The 18533-nt window shown below is 49.7% G+C and overlaps 1 protein-coding gene across 1 annotated transcript; it reads left to right on the top strand.

Annotated features, from left to right (window-relative positions):
- The first annotated feature begins 534 nt into the window (after nt 1-534).
- On the top strand, nt 535-14573 carry Rae1 (ribonucleic acid export 1). The gene is made up of 12 exons (XM_048441212.2): nt 535-683; nt 2193-2287; nt 2933-3037; nt 4900-4992; nt 6595-6681; nt 7497-7583; nt 7684-7755; nt 8779-8886; nt 11399-11505; nt 11582-11657; nt 12155-12349; nt 14169-14573. Exons 2-12 carry the CDS (start codon nt 2198-2200, stop codon nt 14253-14255), a joined length of 1107 nt encoding a protein of 368 aa, XP_048297169.1. The 5' UTR covers nt 535-683; nt 2193-2197; the 3' UTR covers nt 14256-14573.
- The last annotated feature ends 3960 nt before the right edge of the window (nt 14574-18533 follow it).

The raw sequence follows: 18533 nt of genomic DNA, 5'->3' as shown, positions 1-18533 counted from the left end.
ATCCATGCACAAAATATAAAAGACAGATAGCCCAGGAAATAGGCATCGTTCTCCTCATCGTTGCCCCCTCGGGATGCCCCAGGGGCAAGCAGGTAGATAGCCCAGGACATGAGTTGATAAACTCATTTTTATTTTATTATTTTATTTTGTATTTTATTTTATGTATATGGGTATTTTGGCGGCACGTAGCTCTGTGTACCCGTCGTGTGTGCTGTGGCCACAGAGACCAGAAGAGGGCGTTAGTTTTCTTGGAACTGTGCGCCGTACAATGAATTCTGGGAATAAAACCTGGGTCCTCTGCAAGAAGCCACTGCTCTTTACCTCTGAGCCATCTCTGCAGTCCCACGATCATCAGAGACGTTTAAATAACAATAAATACACAACTGAAAACAACTCCCTTGCTCGACTGTCGCCTGGCAACGGACAAGGCCGACTTCCCTCCCACCAACCCACAAACTCCTGGCATAAAGGACTTCCTCTTGACCTCAGTAGGACTTGTGCGCATGCGCACCCGCATCGAGCCCGGAGGCGCGTGGTTCCCTGACCCTTTCCGGGCGGTCCCGGAAGTGGCTTGTGGCGCGTGCGCGATGCTTCTGTGGTAACGGGGCCGTTTCCACCGGCTTGAGGCGACTCGGGCATCTGGGGTCTGCTGGCTGCGCCCCCTCCGATCCCCGTCAGAGCAGGTACGTGGCTTCGCGCCCTGCCGCGTGCGCAACCCCTGGACTGTCGCGTGTCGCGACCCGGTCCCCGCCGGCCGCGTGGGGAAGCTGAAGCCGGCCGGCTGCGCCCCTCTCTCCTGCCGCCCGGGTGCGCTTCCCTCGGCCGACCCTTGCCGCGTGTGCGCCACCCAGGCCACGGAGGTGGGGAGCAGGTGAGGGCAACCCGGCGGGTGGCCGGTGTGCCCGGGGCGTGTCCCGACAGGAGGGGCGCGGCCGACACGGCGGGCGTGGTCGCGCACTTGGCAGGTGGAGGCCCGGAGTTCGGGACCATCCTGAGTTAACAGTGGGTTCCCAGCCAGCCCGGGCTGCGTGAGACCTTGTTCCAAAAAGCCCAGCCAAACACCTCTGGGTGTCTGGGCCGGAGAGACGACTCCGCCTTTCTTCGGAGGTCAGGCAGCTCACAGCCCTCTTCTGGCCTCCGTGGACACTGCACTCGCGTGCACACACCCACACAATGGTTTAAAAATACAACGAATCTTAAAGTAACTTGTACAGTAGAGGAGCTTGCCATTTCAAGCACTGTGACTGAGTTGATCTGGTTTCATAACTCCAGGAAGCAGAGATTAGTATTTCTGGTTTAAAGGTGGGGAAATAAAGACTTAATTCCCGTTCCTGAGACAGACAGCTGTGGAAGCAGGAAACCTGTGAGTCAGTGCATCTCTACAAGCACGGGCAGGTTTGTAGTCGTCTCCGTAGTCGCTTTCTTACATATGAATGTGCTAACCGTGCCACTCACCTATTGTCTGTTGCAAAGCCAGCAGAACTCAAATGCGTTCCCAAAATTCCTGGCAGTTTCCCCTTTCTGTGTTTTAAGGAAGCAATCCGCACTGATTGCGTGTTAGCTTCCCTTTGGAAAGGTGGCTGATTTGGTAGACTTCTGGGTGTAAAAGTTTTTGCCAGTTAGTAACAGTTTGAAGTGTTATGTAAGTAAATGTGAGTCTTCGGGAGTTACAGTGCACAGATGGTTTCCTTGGAAACGATGCTATTTACCGCATTCAGCATGTGCTAGACCGTGCAAATGTTTTCCTTTAAACAGGTTCTCTCATAGACTAGGCTGTCTTCAGGCTTGCTGGTAGTTAGGGATGGCCTGATTCTCCTGACGCTACTTCCCAGGTGCTGAGATTACATGTGCCATCTCACCTGGCTGACCCCAACCTATTTCTGCATTATTTATGTATTATGTGTGTGGGTATGCATGCCATAGTTCACATGTGTGGTCTGATTCTGGGCTCAGACTCCAGTTTTCTCCAGGCCTTTGTACCCCACGTGTTGTTACCGCCTGAACCATCTCGCTGGCCACTGCTGCATAATTTTGTGTGGCTCCTTTTATAAGAAAACGTTCTGCATGTTGCATATTTAAATCTGTACTGAAGAGCAAGGCCTGGCTGAGCATCAGCATGCTCAGCCCTCTGCGATGCACTCTGTTACCTAAGAAGGGCCTGTCTTCAACATCTTCCACTTTGTGTTTTACAGCCAACATGAGTCTGTTTGGATCAGCCTCTGGATTTGGGACTGGTGGCACCAGCATGTTTGGGAGCACAACCACAGATAATCACAACCCAATGAAGGTATCCCCCAGATCCTCAAAGGACTTGCAGAAAGAGTCAGGCCATGTGTTCTGACTGCTGACAGCTGAGGAGGCAGAGAGCCTAGGAGCCTCCTGTGGGTGAAGAGAAGTCAGGTGAAGGGGGGGGGGGTCTCTAGCTGGCCTAGGAGTTGCCTGTGGGCTGAAGCTGAGAAACATTGGAGCACAAAGCACACCCTGTGCAGAATTAGTGTCCTGTCCTCACTTGGAGCTCACCATAACTGTTCAGTTCTCCTGTGGAAGCCAAAGCTTCCCGGGGCCAGCTGAGAACTGCAACAGAGGTAGACCTAAACCGGAGTCATCTCACTGGCTATTTCTGCAGAACGAGTGTGGCTCTCGGAGCAGTCCTGGAGAATGGGCGCTGTTCTCTCTGCGCAGCTGGGGAGTGAGGGCCCGGCCGGGGGTGGGGCAGCAAGCGGCCCCTGGTGCAGATGCTGTCTTTGTGCCTTTCACTTAGCACTTTTCTGAGCCAGCAGCTCTAGTATTTTCCCTGACCTGTTTGTCATTCCTGTTTTTGATCAAAGTGAGGAATGGTCAGATCCAGCTCAAGGTGTTTGGTGATTGGCGAGAAAGGAAGCTACCTTACGGTGATGATGTGTGTATTTTTACTCTGACATTCCCTCCCCAGGACATTGAAGTAACATCTTCTCCTGATGACAGCATCGGTTGTCTGTCCTTCAGCCCACCGACCTTACCAGGGAATTTCCTTATTGCAGGATCGTGGGCTAATGACGTAAGTGCCCCTCAGGCAACTGCCATGCACTAAGTGTAGTGTGCCTTTCAGCTCCATTCTGTCTGTGAGTCGAGGCTAAGGCTTTTGTGTGGCCCTTCTTAAGACATGGTGTAGAAGCTGTGCACCTTTCTGAGTGGCAACACCACAGCCAGGTACTGCCGCAAGTTACCCCTTTCCTGATCAACTGCACTATATGCTACTTGTTTGGGTTTTGTTGTTGTTGTTGTTTGGTTTGGTTTTGTTTTTGAGACAGGGTTTCTCTATGTAGCCTTGGCTGTCCTAGAACTTGCTCTGTAGACCAGACTGGCCTCAGACCCAGAAATCTGCCTGCCTCTGCCTCCCGAGTGCTGGGATTAAAGGTGTGTACCTCCACTGCCTGGCTTTATACTGTCTGTTAAGAACCTTTCTCGGCATCCAGCGATTGTTCTTTTGGCAGACTTTAAATAATGGCAGATTCTCCATAGACTGCTGTTAGCTACTTAGTACACTAAGCTTGGTGAGGGCATGAAGGGAATTGAGAGCTGGGGTGGAAACGGGCATAGGTGTCGGGAGGTTCCACACAACAGCAACTCGGACCGTCCTGCTATACTAGCAATCACAAGAAATGTCTGTGGTAGACTCCTTTTCCTATCTAATTAGTAAGAGTAAGCGTCTTTGGGTGGTAGTACAAGGGACAGTGGAGCCTGAAGTACTACTCGTAGCAGGCTAGCCGCAGCAGCTCTTCACAGGTCTACTTAAGACCTTGTCCTGTGGACTCCTGATAATGCCCTTCACACCCCAGAGTTAGAGACTGTGCGCTCATGTCTGTGCTTCAGGACAACGGCTTCATGTGGATGCCTGTGAAACCGGGACACAGATCTGCACAGCTAAGCTTGGTGCCCTCAGGACCTGGGCTGCAGCTCTAGAAGCAGAGCGCCCACCTGGGGTGTCTGAGGCCCTGCGATACCATTCCTGATACCGCAGAAAATCCAAGCTTAAGGGCCTCACTTAGGTAAGACTTGGCACTGCTGGATAGGACACCAGACGTGGCTACATAGGTAGGCCCTGTCTCCAGAAGGGTTTGGGGAAAGATTCCAGGTGAACTACAGCAGTGCGGATGCAGGGAGGACGGGAAGGTGGACAGGCTTGCGTTACTCATTACACCTGTTGCTTTAATGGCTTAGAAAACAGGGTTGTTGGCACAATTCTGTTAGCCCAGCCCCTGGAAGGTAGAACGGGAAGATCACAGGTTCAGGGTCATCCTCAGCTTCAGAGTGAGTTCAAAGCCAGTGTGGGCTATGGAGAGACCCTTCCTCAATAAATAAATAAATAAATAAATAAATAAATAAACAAACAAACCAAGTTAAAAGTACATTCGAAGATGGGCAGGGTGAGAATCCAGGCGACGACACTGCAGCTGCAGAAGGGCAGAGGCCACGAGTCCCACTACGTGTTCCTCTTGGTTTTCTGGTTTGTTTTGATTATTTGGTTGTTTGCATTGAAGAAGACTAAATGCAAACAGGACTTAACTAGTTCTCTCTGGTGGAATTTATTTTCTCATCACAGTTAGAAAATCTGCAAAATGCATAGCTTTAACAAGAAAATGATACAGGAAGCATTACAGAAGAAAGATGAGCGCTCCTTCAGGCCTGACTGACTAATGAGCAAGCAGCTTAGCTGTAGTGTTGGGTGTGAGCAGTACCCTTTGTATGTCTCTGGCTCAGCAGTAGGAAGTAAGCTGCTTGCTTATCCATTTTACTTGGTTCGCTCTTGAAGTCAGGTAATTGGATCGATAGAAGAAGCCTGCAGTAAACTGTACTAGGTGTGTGCACATCAGACACCAGGAACTGCCCTGATCTCAGTCATCTGTCTTGTTCCTACAGGTTCGCTGTTGGGAAGTGCAAGACAGCGGGCAGACCATTCCGAAAGCCCAGCAGATGCACACCGGGCCAGTGCTTGACGTCTGTTGGAGTGATGTATGTCTAGCTTCCTTCTCTATGGCTGTGACAAAATACCATGATCAAGACAGCTTCTGAAAGGAAGTGTTTAGTTAAACTTACCGTTGTAGAGGAGTAGGGTCCATGATGGCAGAGCAAAGGCCTGCACGGCAGGAACAGCTGAGGGTCTCATCTTGATCTGCAGGTAGGAGGCAGAAACACTGAGAATGGCTTGAATCTCAAAATGTGAGAGCCCATGGGGCCAGTCTCACTCAGACCATAGGGTCTCACAGTGCAGTCCTGACTGGCACAGAACTCAGAGTTCTATGTGCTCAACTTTCTGAGCCCCTAATGTCTCAGGAAAGATTTAGCCTTTTGTAACAGAATGCTTAGGGCCAGAAATGTCTTGGTTTCCAAAGCTTTTGAATTTAGTAGGCAGTGAGCTGTGGCAGCATTCAAGGATCTGAGCCTGTCCTAAGGAGGGAGCACCTTTTCTCTTTCTGGGCATGTGCATGCTGGAAGACCTCTCTGACAGGTGGGCCCAGCCTGAGGTTCTAAGGCTTTTTATTTGTTTTTTTTGTTTGTTTTTTTGGGAGACAGAGTATCTCCCTAGACCAGGATGGCATTGAACTCAGGATCCACCATCCTCTGCCTCTGCATAGTGCTGGGATTAAAGGAGTGCCCCACCACCATCATCCAGCTGTTTTATTATTATTATTATTATTATTATTATTATTATCAATGTGTGTTATGGCTTGAATGTGAAGTGACCTACACAGGTTCTTAGTTTTAATTTGTGGCTATGGGTGTTTTGCCTGCATGTGTGTCTGCATTATTTTGAAGGCTGTGGGATCTTTTGGACAGGGGGCTTAGATAGCGAATGTGAGCTATAGAGGCAGAGCTCAATCCCTGTACATCACCTGGGGATGCCCTGAGATGTGACCAGTGAGGACCCGAGGTGTTGTGTCTCCGCTGCTGAGAGCCTCTGAAGTAAAAGAAATTCTTCTGCTCAGATGTTCTGGTCAGGTTCGCTGTGGCAGGGGAGAGGACTTGATTGTGTCGTTTCTTGAAGCCTTGAGTCTCTGGATGTGCAGCGAGTTTAAGCTGGTTTTGTTTTTGTTCATAATTGTAGTGTGTGTGTGTGTGTGGTAGTGTGGGTGTCCTTCCCACTGTGTGGGTCTTGGTGACCAGTCAGGCTCGGCAGTGACCTTTATCCACTGAGTATGTTGCCAGCGTACACTTAGTTTTCATTTTGTAGCTTTCAAAGCCATTTGGTTTCTTTTTGATTGTTTGTTTGTTTGTTTTTCAAGACAGGATTTCTCTGTATAACAACTTTGGCTATCTTGGAACTCACTCTTTAGACCAGGCTGGCTCAAACTCGCATAGATCCACCTGCCTCTGCCTCCCAAGTGCTGGGATTAAAGGTGTGCACCACCACCGTCAGGCACCATTTGATTGCTTCTATGTGATCTCTTAGTAGTCAGTTTCCAGTTGTGTGTATTTCTTACAAGACTAGCTTGCTGTGTGCTAGCTCTTAAGTCATTGGATAATACAATGCAAAGCAGACTTGTGACCCAGCTCTTGGGTGTTGTGGATACTTAACTTTTGCTCAACGAGCAGACTGCCTCTGTTTTATTTTAGGATGGGAGCAAAGTATTCACAGCATCGTGTGATAAAACAGCCAAGATGTGGGACCTGAACAGCAACCAGGCCATTCAGATAGCACAGGTGAGAAGCCTTTGTGGGTGACTTGGGAGACAGCACTGAACAGTTTGGTTTAGTGGCACCAGAAAACTTAGTAGCACAGACATAGCGTGTTTGTAAGCACCCTCATCTGTATTGGTATTTCGCAGAGCACTTTGCCACAAGTCTCCCATGGACGTATGAGCCAGTGATGGTAAGATCTGTATGAAGGCAAGTGTAGATGTCCTCGGCACATTCAGCAGTCCAGCACCTGTGTGTGACTTGCCGCTGTCATTGTTCACTTGTCATTCAGCAAATGTCGGTTGAGTGCCTGCCATGTGCCAGCCAGTGTCGTCACGGTTAGGAGGACACCCATATACCTGTGGAGCATCTATCAGCAGCAGGCTGGGTCTCAGTGTGAAAACTAAGAAGAGAAGTAGAGAAGGGACCGCCAGAGGACACTCAGTAGAGAAGGGACCCCGGAGGCCACTCTAGTTGAAGGACAGGGAAGACTTCTGGCATGGTTTTCATAGCACCTGAACTGAAGGCGTTTCCCAGCCTCCTAATCGATGAATCTTAGTAAAGAAATCAGCAGCATAGGAGCATTTCCCACTAGATATTTCTAAATAGCTTCCTAGGGCAGGCCTTCCTGTCACCATTAATTATATTATGAGTGAAGGGTAAGCTTGTGTTAGGACAGAACATGGGTGCAAGGCCTTGGGTCATGGACATGCCCTTTGACTTTGTTGTTACTGTTGACTATAACCCAGTATTTGATTAAGTTAGTTCCTTTGAAGTTCCACAACTAGAGCTGTTAATGCTGGTTGTTCAAGGGTCTCCCTGGTTTTGTCTTTCATAAGCACGATGCTCCTGTTAAGACCATACACTGGATCAAAGCCCCAAACTACAGCTGTGTGATGACAGGAAGCTGGGATAAGACCCTGAAGGTATGCTGTGTGACTGACGGGTTGTGCACCGTGAAGGTGGTGTCAGTCCCTGCAGACGCCATCCTCAGCAGTCTCTTACCGCTCCCCTCTTTGCTTTCAGTTTTGGGATACCCGGTCGTCAAATCCTATGATGGTCTTGCAACTCCCTGAACGCTGTTACTGTGCAGACGTGGTAAGTGAAGCGTCTCACTTCCTTTCCCACAGCTGAGCAAGTGCACCTCTCTGTGGCCTCCTGCCATTTGTAGGTGATTAAACCCTCCAACTTCAGCAGATTGCTCGTAGACATTTGGTGCAGCCTTTGTCCTGCAGTACTGAGTGCTAAGGTTTGGACGTTTTCGTTTTGTTTTCTTTGAGGCTGGAGATGAAAGCACTGTACTGCTAGTGATTTGTTTGCGCTCTAGCCACCTGTCCTCCATCGTGTGGGGAGACAGCAGGGCATGATGGTAATAGAATAGGAGGGACCTGTGTGTGGTTCTGATCTTTGAGTGGAATAGAAACTGAAGTGCTTTCTTTATGTCTTTCCTTAAGTCTCAGGATTTTATTACAACTACCTAGGTCATTCCACAGTGAGGAGATCCATCCTCAAAAGTGCTCAGTGGGGACTGACGTTCACAGACTGTATGTAGAAACGTACATGACTGGGCATGTTTACCCATGACTGTAATCCCAGTTCTGAAGGCAGAGGCAAGATAATATCTGTGGGTTCTAGACCAGTCTGATCTACAGCTTGAGGTTCAGGCTATCAAGGCCCACATAGTGAGACCCTGTCTTACAAAGAAACATCTGGTACTCAAAGCCAGAAGGAAAACACTGAAGTACAGGCCATTCCCATATGAAGGGGTGGAAATGACCACCCATTCTCACTGGGGCCTCAGAATACTGATTAAGTGTCCACATTTTATAGTCTTAAAAACTCTAAAGGACAGGGTAGTAAAGGCCTGAAACTATAGTGCTCAGGATGCGCCAGTAGAGGTTGGGGTCCAAGATACCAGCCTGTGCTGTGTAGCAAAACCCAAAGTCTCCCCACCACCCAGAGTAAAAACAAACATGTGTGACTGTTGTGCTTGCAGGGTGTGTTCTCTGTGTCTTCACAAACACATGGAAGCCACTGGATTATTAAACTTTGTGAACCATTAGAATTTTGTGACTGAAATTTTGTGTCTTCATCTTAGTATGTATCTCTTTCTGTCCCTAGATATACCCAATGGCCGTGGTGGCCACTGCAGAGAGAGGCCTGATTGTCTACCAGTTAGAGAATCAGCCTTCTGAGTTCAGGAGGATAGAGTCTCCACTGAAACACCAGGTGGGTCAGAGACCATTGAGAATCATACATTTAGCACCTGCTGCATGCAAGATGTTGCTCCTATGTAGGACATAGGTATACAGTACCTGTTTTGACAAGCTTGCTGATATGTTCAGAGGAAGAAACGTTTCGTGTACATAAGCACTTACCATCCATGGCTGAGTCAGACTTCCGTGTCCTCCACAGATTCCCCCAAGTGGCTTAGTGCTCCTGAGTGCTCCCAGCCCATCTGGAGAGACTAGTTCAGCTCAGCCCTACCATGGCTGCAGGACTCCAAGGCCTTCCTGCTTCCCTGCCCTAGATTTCCTCCCAGCGTGTGTCTCAGCAGATGAGATCAGTTCACACTCAGAGCAGAGGAGAAGAGGGCTGAACATCCTCGCCTTCTTCCTGCAGTGTCTGCCTGTACATGCAGCTTCCCCTGTTAGGTGCTGCCCAGCTTCCCTGGAGGAGGGTTCCATGGCAAGCCCTCGTGCCCTGCAGCCTTTGCAGGAACTAAGACGCCTCTCTAGCAGTTCACTGAAGTGTGCCTTAGTCTGCTTCATCCTGGGAAGAAGGCCTCCTTGCCTCTTCAGAACCATCTGTGATCCTTTCCTTTCACAGTTCAGAGGCTTCCTCCCCACACCTACCTTCTCCCATTTTCCACTAAGCGCTGTGTCTGTGGCTTCACTGAAAGCATTTGGTGTAAGTCCCTGTGGCATTGCCATCAAGAGTTCCCATGGGCACTGATAGCGTTACCTCCAGAACACTTCGCCCTTCATACTCTAAGTCACCTTTCGTTCCTTTTCCTTCTCAACCAACAGGCTTCCCCAGTTCTTTTCTCTCTCTTCGTACAATCCCAAGTCTGCCTAGCAGTTACATAAAACTATCCCACTGATCTTTACAGTGCTTGCTTGGATGTGATACAGAAAAACATAGGCAAGAAATAAATAACCAGTGGGACATCAGACCAGCTTCTGCATAGGAAGGAAGTTACCAGCAACAAAAAGCCTACAGGGAACAGAAACTAGTGAGGAATCTGTTTTGCTAAGTGCATTTTAAAAGGTATAAAGAACTTGTAGCAAAACTAACGACCCAATTAAAAACTTCTCCAAAGAAAGTGACCTGGCCAGCAGGTATGTGAGAAGACAGTCAGTATTTCTACTTACCCCAGGAGAGCCCTGAGACAGCATTTGATATGTGTTGGGGGGCACTATTTTCAGGGAGACAGAAGGCAGGGTCTTAAGAAATCGTGCCGTGGAGACAGGTGGTGGTGGTGCACACCTTTAATCCTAGCAGTCAGGTGGTAGAGGCAGGGGGATCTCTGAGTTCAAGGCCAGCCTGGTCTACAAAGCAAGTATCCAGACAGCCAAGAATGTTACACACAGAAATCCTGTCCCAAACCCCGCCCCCCACGCCTCACCCCGAAAAAAAAGAAAGGAAGAAAATGGTGCCGTGGTCAAGAACAGTTGCAGCACAATACTGAAGACCTGAATTCAGATCCCAGCACTCACATAGCAAGATGAGCCTGTAATCTCAGTGCTGAGGGAGCCAGAGATGGGGGCCAGAAAGTGAGGGGACACTTGACACCCTCCTCTGGTTCCTGTGCGTTTATTCACGTGCCTGCACACATACATCATGTGTGCGTGTGTGTGTGTGTGTGTACATGTGCGCGCACAAGAATTACAAATTAACTAAGATAAGATAGCAAGTGTTGGTGAGGTTGTGGTGAAAGCTCCTGCCCCATGGCAGTGGCCTGAAGTGCCTGAGGCTCTAGGACACAGCCAAGTAGAAATACTGTCATTTTCTGAGAAGGATATCAGGCCAAGTGGTGGTAGATGCCAGCACTCAGGAGGCAGAGGCAGGTGGATCTCTGAGTTCAAGGCCAGCCTGGTCTACAGAGCCAGTTCCAGGATGATAAAGACTATACAGAAAAACCCTATCTCAAAAAAACAAAGATGTTGAAGAAATGCTCATTCTAGTATAGTAGTCTTGTGATAGCCAAGTGAGTGGGTATTTACCTCTAAAAAGAAGTAAGCTTGTCACTGCACAGTAGATGAACTTAGGGGCTGCTCTAGGAACTGTAGTGAGCCAAGACAGGACGACAGAGCCTAACCGGATCCCCATACTTGTGATAACCAAAATACTGGCTTGGATATGTGTACCTGTCCGGGATTCCTTGTAAGAGGGTTCACTGTTGCGCTGCTTTCTGGCTAGGGAAACAGGAAAGACATTGGGTGTCTGACCTGAAAGGTGCCTGCTGATCAAAGTGAGACGTGCTCTGAGCACAGCCCAGTAGTGCTGGAACCTTGGGCTTGGAGGGCTGTGCTGAACAGGGCAGCTGCAGTTGTGCACAGATGGTCCTGTAGCTGGAGGAAGGCTAGAGAGGAGCACTTTCTGGGGAGACAAAAATACTTTCGTATTCGTCATGGTTCTGGTTCTTCTAAAACCTAAAAATGGGTAACATGTATGTTCATATTAACTAATCTTTACTTACATGGTGTTAATGATCCTTCCCCTTTTATTTTAACCATAGCATCGATGTGTGGCTATTTTTAAAGACAAACAAAACAAGCCGACAGGTTTTGCTCTGGGAAGTATTGAAGGCAGAGTTGCCATTCACTACATCAACCCTCCGAATCCGTAAGTGACACTCATTGCCTGGCATGCTCTTTCCAACTGGTTCTGAAAGGAAGCTGAGATGTCCTTTGCTTTTCAGGGCCAAAGATAACTTCACCTTCAAATGCCATCGATCCAATGGCACCAACACTTCAGCTCCTCAAGACATCTATGCAGTACGTTCCAGCAGCACTTCATCATGAGGAGAAATCCCTGGAACCAGGCTTGGAGCTGGCTCTCCAAGTGCACTGGGACCAGAAGTCATAGAAGAGCCTGTGTTTGTGTTTGCAGACTTCAGTGTTCCTTTACAAACCTGTTGACTGGCTCTCTTTTAGATGTGCTTGGGATAAGAGCTTGTGCACAGGGGGCATTGGCATTTTCTGCTTTGTGGGTATTCACAGACAGTTTCTACACCTAGTATTCAAGAAATTTGTTTGCTAAAAGAAATCACACACGTTTTCCTGATGTTGCTGCTTTGTGCGGCCAGTGGGTGCAAATGTGAGTTCCTATCTGGGGAGCTCCTGAGACAGGTTTAGTTCTGAGCTGCCAGTTGTCATGGGCAGCCTGGCTCAGGAGTGCAGTGTGCCCATGTGTTTGGTTTCCTGACTTTGGCAGGCAGCTCTGTTGGCAGCAACCTGCTTCTGCTTCTCACTGTGCTTATGAACCTTTGCAGGTGAATGGAATTGCCTTCCATCCTGTTCATGGCACCCTTGCTACTGTGGGGTCTGATGGTAGGTTCAGCTTCTGGGACAAAGATGCCAGGACCAAACTAAAGACTTCGGAACAGTTAGATCAGCCCATAGCGGCTTGCTGCTTCAATCACAATGGAAATATATTTGCCTATGCTTCCAGCTATGACTGGTCCAAGGTGAGAACTTCCAAGCCAGTTCTGGGGCCAAAGACCTGAGTTTGAATTGTAGATTCCTCTTGGGACTTGTATGCCCTTGTATGGGGGTGGTGTGGGCGGGACACTAGCAGCCTGACTCCCAGTGTGGGGTTTAGTGTCATCTTCAGTCCAATTTTTGCACAATGGGAATTGGTTTGCTGGGGAGAGCCATCATGAGCTCCTCTCTGTTCTTGGACCCAAAACATGGGCATGCTGGGGAGGTGGGGGGGTCACCGAAGTGTTGCTCTGGTGGCATCGGTTGGTTTACCCAGAGAGAGTAAGGAGCTGGCAGGGTTCTGGCTGCATCTTGGGGCATTGCAGACAGTGGAGTGTGTGGACTTGGAGCTGTAACTCTGACTTCCCTGTAGAGTGTCTGTTGGAGGACATGCCTCCAGTTCATTCTGCATGGTTGTTATTTCTCTGCCCTTTGCTATATGGAGGCTGTTCCGCTCACCCTTGCTTCTGATGGGGTCCCATCTGTTTTAACTTTTGTTGCTTCCCTCCTGCCCTATACAAGTTCCTGCTCCATTTCTCTACACTGTTCTCTCCCAGCCTTGGAGAACCTGCTCAGCACCTTCCAAGTGTCCACCCCTTCCCATGTGCAGCGGGAGCACTGCGATGGCTCAGTCTCGGGTCAGCTCTGGAAGCCTTCTCTCTGCTCGCTGCTGTAGCTCTGCTTCCTGCAGCTGTTAAGGCCTCCTTCAGAGGCTGTCCCTGCCACCTTGCCAGTCTTCTTCCTCCAGTTAGGGGCAGCCTTCAGGTTCTACAGGTGTTGCAATTCTGAGGCCCCAGTCTGCACAGCTACTGCCTCCTGGCTCCCCATTTCTCTTTAGCATGTTCCCAGGCTTAGCCAGGGAAGCACCTTCATGGCAGCTAATAATTGCAGCTCCACTTCTAGGGCATCTGCTGCCCTTTCCTGACCACTGCAGGCATGTGGTGAACATATTTATGTTCAAATGTGCATGGCCACACACATAAACAAACCTTTAAAAAACAACAACAAAACCCCTGCATTTTCTCTGAGTTTTTGCTCACACTACAGATGTATCACTCGGGAGGTTGAGGCAAAGGATCACAAAGGTGAAGCAGTCTGTGTGTATAACTCAGTAGCCGGTTCTTGCTTGGCATTGTGGCAAGGCCCTGGTTTAGTCCCCAGCGCCACCAAAGAAAAAGCATGTTTGGAAAAGCAAGGAAGGCCTGCATTCTAACATGTGCCTCAGAGACTTAGACAGTAACCTGGAAGATGAGAAAGCTCACTCTGAGTGCTTAAAGATGGAAGCCACAGCTGAGCACCTTAATCCCAGCACTGGGGAGGCAGATGCAGGCGAGCGCTACTGAGCTCCAGACCAGCCTGGTCTACATAAGCGAGGCGCAGAGAGGGGCTTTGCCTCTACCCACTGATGCCCCTGGATCTCTGCTTTCCTGGGAGCTGTCCCCTCTGTGGAATAGATCCTCTCCCACAGAGTATCTTGGGTGAGGTTGGCCCTCTGTGGACCCTCTGGTCAGATCTAATGCTGAGCCTGGGGTCCTGAGCAGCTGCCTTGGCAGTGAAGTCATAGAGTAAAGGGCCAGTACCCAGAAGACTGTAGGAAAGACCACCCTTAGCAGGACACTGGCAGCCAGGCCCTGACTCTCCGACTTTGGAGGGTAGAGGTTTTACATAGCATAGACTGTTGATGTATCCGTTCTCACTCAACTCTGCCTTCTCAGAGCAGGGCTCGGTGTGAGTTCTGCTCTAATGCTTGTTTAATACCTTGTTACCTTTAATACTAAGGCCATTTGGGATTTTTTCCTTCTTTAGGGACATGAGTTTTATAATCCTCAAAAGAAAAATTACATTTTCCTGCGTAATGCGGCTGAAGAACTAAAGCCACGGAACAAGAAGTAGTAGCTTGAAGCTGGGGCTCTTGGAGTTTGCTGCCCACAACACGTCATCTCTGCCCGAGCCCCGGCCCAGCTATCCTGGCTGTGGATCTCCACCGTGGAGGACTGATGTTCTTGTTTAGCGGTCAGCCCGGCATCTGGCGGCCTCCCTTCTCTCCATTCCGCTCTCTGCTGTGCCCCGTAACTCTAAGGGAACTGCGGTTCTCACTGCAGCCCCATTTATTGGACTTCGTGTCGTCCAGCAGCGTGTATTTGACAATGTTGGGTGTGAACTGTTGATGAGCCCTGTATTGTGTTTTATAATAAAATATTTTGAAGATGACCTACTGATTCCCTTCATCCCTCTCCCCTTTCCCTGATCCTCAGGAAATAGCCATCCCATCAGGCATCAGTGCTGACTTCCCAGTTTGTTTCAACTTTTTTGTTGGTCCCTGTAAAGCTGTGTGAGCTGCACCACCCCTGCTTCAGTGCTGAGGTACGATGCTGTGTTCTGGGAGAGCAGTCACCTTTCCCAGCACTGGGGGGACTTCCGTAGCTCTCTTCTATCCCACAAAAGCAGGAGACAGTGGGTCGGATCAGAAAGCCAACAGAGGCCATGAGAAGCCATGAAACCAGAAGAGAACATTGGTCTGGAGCCTGTGGGAAGCACCAGGATGGTGCTGGCTGGTCAAGGAATGAGGGCTCTGTCTGGAGGTGTCACAGCCTTTTTCATGGAGACCCTTAGCCTCCAGGATGGCGAGAGGATAAACAGTAATGTTTTATGTCCCTGGGTGTGTGACGACTGGCAACAGCAGCCACAGGAGCTTCTTGCACACAGGCCCATGGACCTGGTGGGAGAAAGGCCTTGCCTTCCCCAGCCAGAGCCCAGTGACCCAGGATTATCGTGTGCGTATTACTATAGCCCCAGCACTCTGAGCCGCACCTGTACCTTGGAAGCCCCTGTGCAGCTGTCACCAACAGCTGGACTTGGTGACTGAACCTCCACACTGCAGCATTGTGCAGCCTCCAGTTGGCCCCATTATAATGCTCCAGTGTGAAAACATACATGCCTACATCACACATTGTGTAATGAAGTTAACATTCATACTAATGTGAAGTAGGAATATGAACTTAACCCAAAATATTAATGTGAGATTAATATAATGACTCAATTTAATTTGATTTTGTTTTTTGAAACGGGTTTTCTATGTAGCCATGGCTCTCCTGGAACTCATTCTATAGACTAGGCTGGCCTTGAACTCACAGAGATCTGCCTATGAGATAAATATATATATTTCTGTTTTGTTTTTTGAGATAGGTACCTGTCTTGTAGACCAAGATGGGTCACAGCTGTATTTTTAATATGATTGTTTCCTTTGCAAACAGGCATTTTGTTTGTCTTTAAGCCATGACTCTGAGAAAAGTCGTCCAGTCTTTGCAGATGGCCGTGGGCTCCAAGGCCTAGGAGGACCAGGGAGGGGACACTACTTGGCAGAATGTGCTTTAGTGGATTGGTCTCCTGTGCAGTTGAGAACAAGTTGGGAGCTCTCTGGGAGCAAGCCTGACCCATCCCTGCCCATCAGAGCTGAGAAACAGGCCAACAGCAGGGGTACCCTGTTCCTGCCTGAGATGAGAGGGCAGATGGGGTTAGACTCTGCCTCTTTCTGAAAGGCCAAGCTCTGAACCTCCTAGGCATCCTCTGTTAGGTGCTAGGTTGTTATTTTACCCCAGGACTCCGGCGACCCGTTTAGCTGAGGTTGGGGCAGGGGGTGTGCAGCTAGGGCTATTCTAACTCGAATCCTCGGGAACCTGTTACCTTTTCCACCTGCAGAAGTCACTGTTGTGCCCTACGCAAGAAAAAAAAAAAGGCTGGGCTATGGTGGTATGCACCTTTAATCCCAGCACTTGGGAGGCAGAGGCTGGTGGATCTCTGAGTTTGAGGCCAGCCTAGTCAACAGAGCAAGTTCTAGGACAACACAGACAAAACCCTGTCTTGAAAAAATAAATAAATAAAAACCAACCAGTCATTCAAGGCTTGAGTGTACAAGAAATGGGGCTGAGATCAAAGTCCTGGATGATCCCATGTGCCATAGCAGCTGAAGGGTTGGGAGAAGAGCAGAAACCAGGTCTCCCTGGGTGTCCTGGCCTCCACCCCAGGTGCAGCGGCACCCCTGACCTCTGCCCCAGGTACACTCCCATCCCCCAGCAGGTTGTGACTATAAAGGACCTCTCCAGGCATCCCCACACGTCCTGTGTTTAGTTCTATCAGTACGCTCGTGAGTCTCTCTGACTTTGCCTCACGCTCACAAGATGTCTTCCGGACATCTCACACATGCTCAGGACAGAAAGAATGCTAAGGTTGGACTGACGAATAGTTCAGTTGACAGAATGCTTATCCTTTGTGCAGAGAGCCCAGGGCTTGTCCCCCAACACCCCATAAATCAAGCATGGCGGTGCATTCCTGCAATCCTAGTAGTCGGTAGGAGGATGATTGAGTTAAGGTCGTCCTTGGCTACATAGCAAAGTTGAGGATAGCCTGGGCTACACGAAATCCTGCCTTAACAAAAAGGTATGAAAAACAAAAGAAGAAATGGTTGCCAAGGTCTAGTGTTGCCTAGTACTTGATCTTGTCAGTCAGGAAGAGGGAAGCTGCACAGAGGCCCCGCAGACTTCCACTGGGGACTCCCTAGCTCAGATGAGGACATGGTGTGTGTGGGGGGGGAAGCAACTGCATTCTTCCCACACTCTCTTGTCAGAGCGGGAGGGGAAACGATTGTGGGCTAAGGTGTTATCTATCAGTCACCCAGGGATCCAGAGTTACTCGGGTTTCACAATAGGTTTCTGTATTCCCTGCTGTCGTGTATGATGCCCCGGCCAGCCTGAAGAGCAGCGGAGTTCACATCCAGCCGTCTCTGCTGCAGCGAGTGGATTCTGTTCGTTTGGATTGTTTTGTTGTTTGGTGGTGGTGGTGGCAGCAGAGTGTGCATTCATGCCTCTGTGTGTGTGTGTGCGTGTGTGTGTGTGCACAGGTCAGAGAACAACTTCAGGGGGGGTCAGTTCTTTCCTTCCATCTTGATATGGGTCCTGGGGATTGAACTCAGGTCTCTAGGCTTTAAGCACAAGCACCTTTACCTCCCTGAGTCACCGTACTGAGCCCTGGGTCCAGAAAGGTCTTCAGAAAACTGACTAGTTCCAAGATGCTGCCCCTTGCGTACTTGTAGTGTGGCCGCTGGTCACTTGGACCACTCGCTGGATCTCCGGCCCTTTGCTAGCCTTTGCTGGCTCCTGGGGCAGGATTTCCCCCATTGAAACTGGGGATTCTCCACCATGCAGGGGCCAGCGATGACAGCATCACAGGGTCCTAAGATCTGATGTTAGTTTCAGGCTTGTGCCAAGGGCTCCGCCTCCGGAGCTGCTGACTGTGTGAGAGTTATAATTATCCCCGGCTGGCAGGAGGGTTACTGAGGACTGACCCAGCCCCACCCCTTGTCCTTCTCAGGGCCAGCTAGGCAGCCTGTCTGTGTCTACACCACCAAGGCTGACAATTGGCCTTGCCAGCTGGGTAATGGGGCAGCCCAAGCCTGAAGCCTGCTCAACTCTGAGCTTGTCAGGTGCTTGCTGGTTCATCTACAGACACCGGTTTAGATAAACGTTAATCAACTGATGGCTGATTAGCTAGGTTACAGACTAGCTGGGTTATGGCCAACAGCACCTCACTCCAGCCCAGAGGATGAGGTGTCAGGGGGCGTTCCCCTGCTCCTGAGTCCTAATCCTGACTCTGCCTAGTCTGACTGTGTGGTCCTGGACCATGTCAACAATGGGACGATCCCACCTTCTCAGCCCACAGAGCAGGGGACCAGGGCCTCTTCTGAATGAGATTTGGGGGTGGTTATAGTGACATGGGGTCTTGGAATTGGCTTGGCTCAGGAGCCTCAGTCCACTCCAGCTGAAGATCAGGTTTATGAATAGTGGTGAAGTGCCCATGAATGGCTGCTTCTTTGTTAAATCACCTAATCTAGGGGAATCCCCAGTGAGGGCCTTAGCAGGCACCACAAAGGTCAAATGAACTTCATGATTAGTGATGCATGGAGGCCGTTGCCAGCCCTCAAAACATACCCCTGAGTCAAGTATGGCGGTCCAACCCTTGTAATTCCAGGACTTGGAAGACTGAGGCAGGAGGATAAAAGTTAGAGGTTGGCCTGGGCATCATAATGAGATCCTGTGTGAGAGGCGGCGAGAGGGGAGGATTCATTAACTGACATTAGCTGCAGCTGTCACGTCTGGGCCTTTGCACTCCGCCGTT

The sequence above is a fragment of the Myodes glareolus genome, chromosome 10, assembly GCF_982192425.1.
Source record: "Myodes glareolus chromosome 10, mMyoGla1.1, whole genome shotgun sequence".
In the NCBI taxonomy this organism is placed as follows: domain Eukaryota; kingdom Metazoa; phylum Chordata; class Mammalia; order Rodentia; family Cricetidae; genus Myodes; species Myodes glareolus.
This window is presented reverse-complemented; position numbering and strand designations above follow the sequence as displayed.

What these genes read in the sequence shown, in the direction of transcription:
- Rae1 (XM_048441212.2), top strand. Translation starts at nt 2,198, where the DNA reads ATGAGTCTGTTTGGATCAGCCTCTGGATTTGGGACTGGTGGCACCAGC. An exon ending in AGTCTCCACTGAAACACCAG is followed by an intron (nt 8,887 to 11,398) that starts GTGGGTCAGAGA and finishes TTTTAACCATAG; the next exon opens with CATCGATGTGTGGCTATTTT. An exon ending in CTCCTCAAGACATCTATGCA is followed by an intron (nt 11,658 to 12,154) that starts GTACGTTCCAGC and finishes GAACCTTTGCAG; the next exon opens with GTGAATGGAATTGCCTTCCA.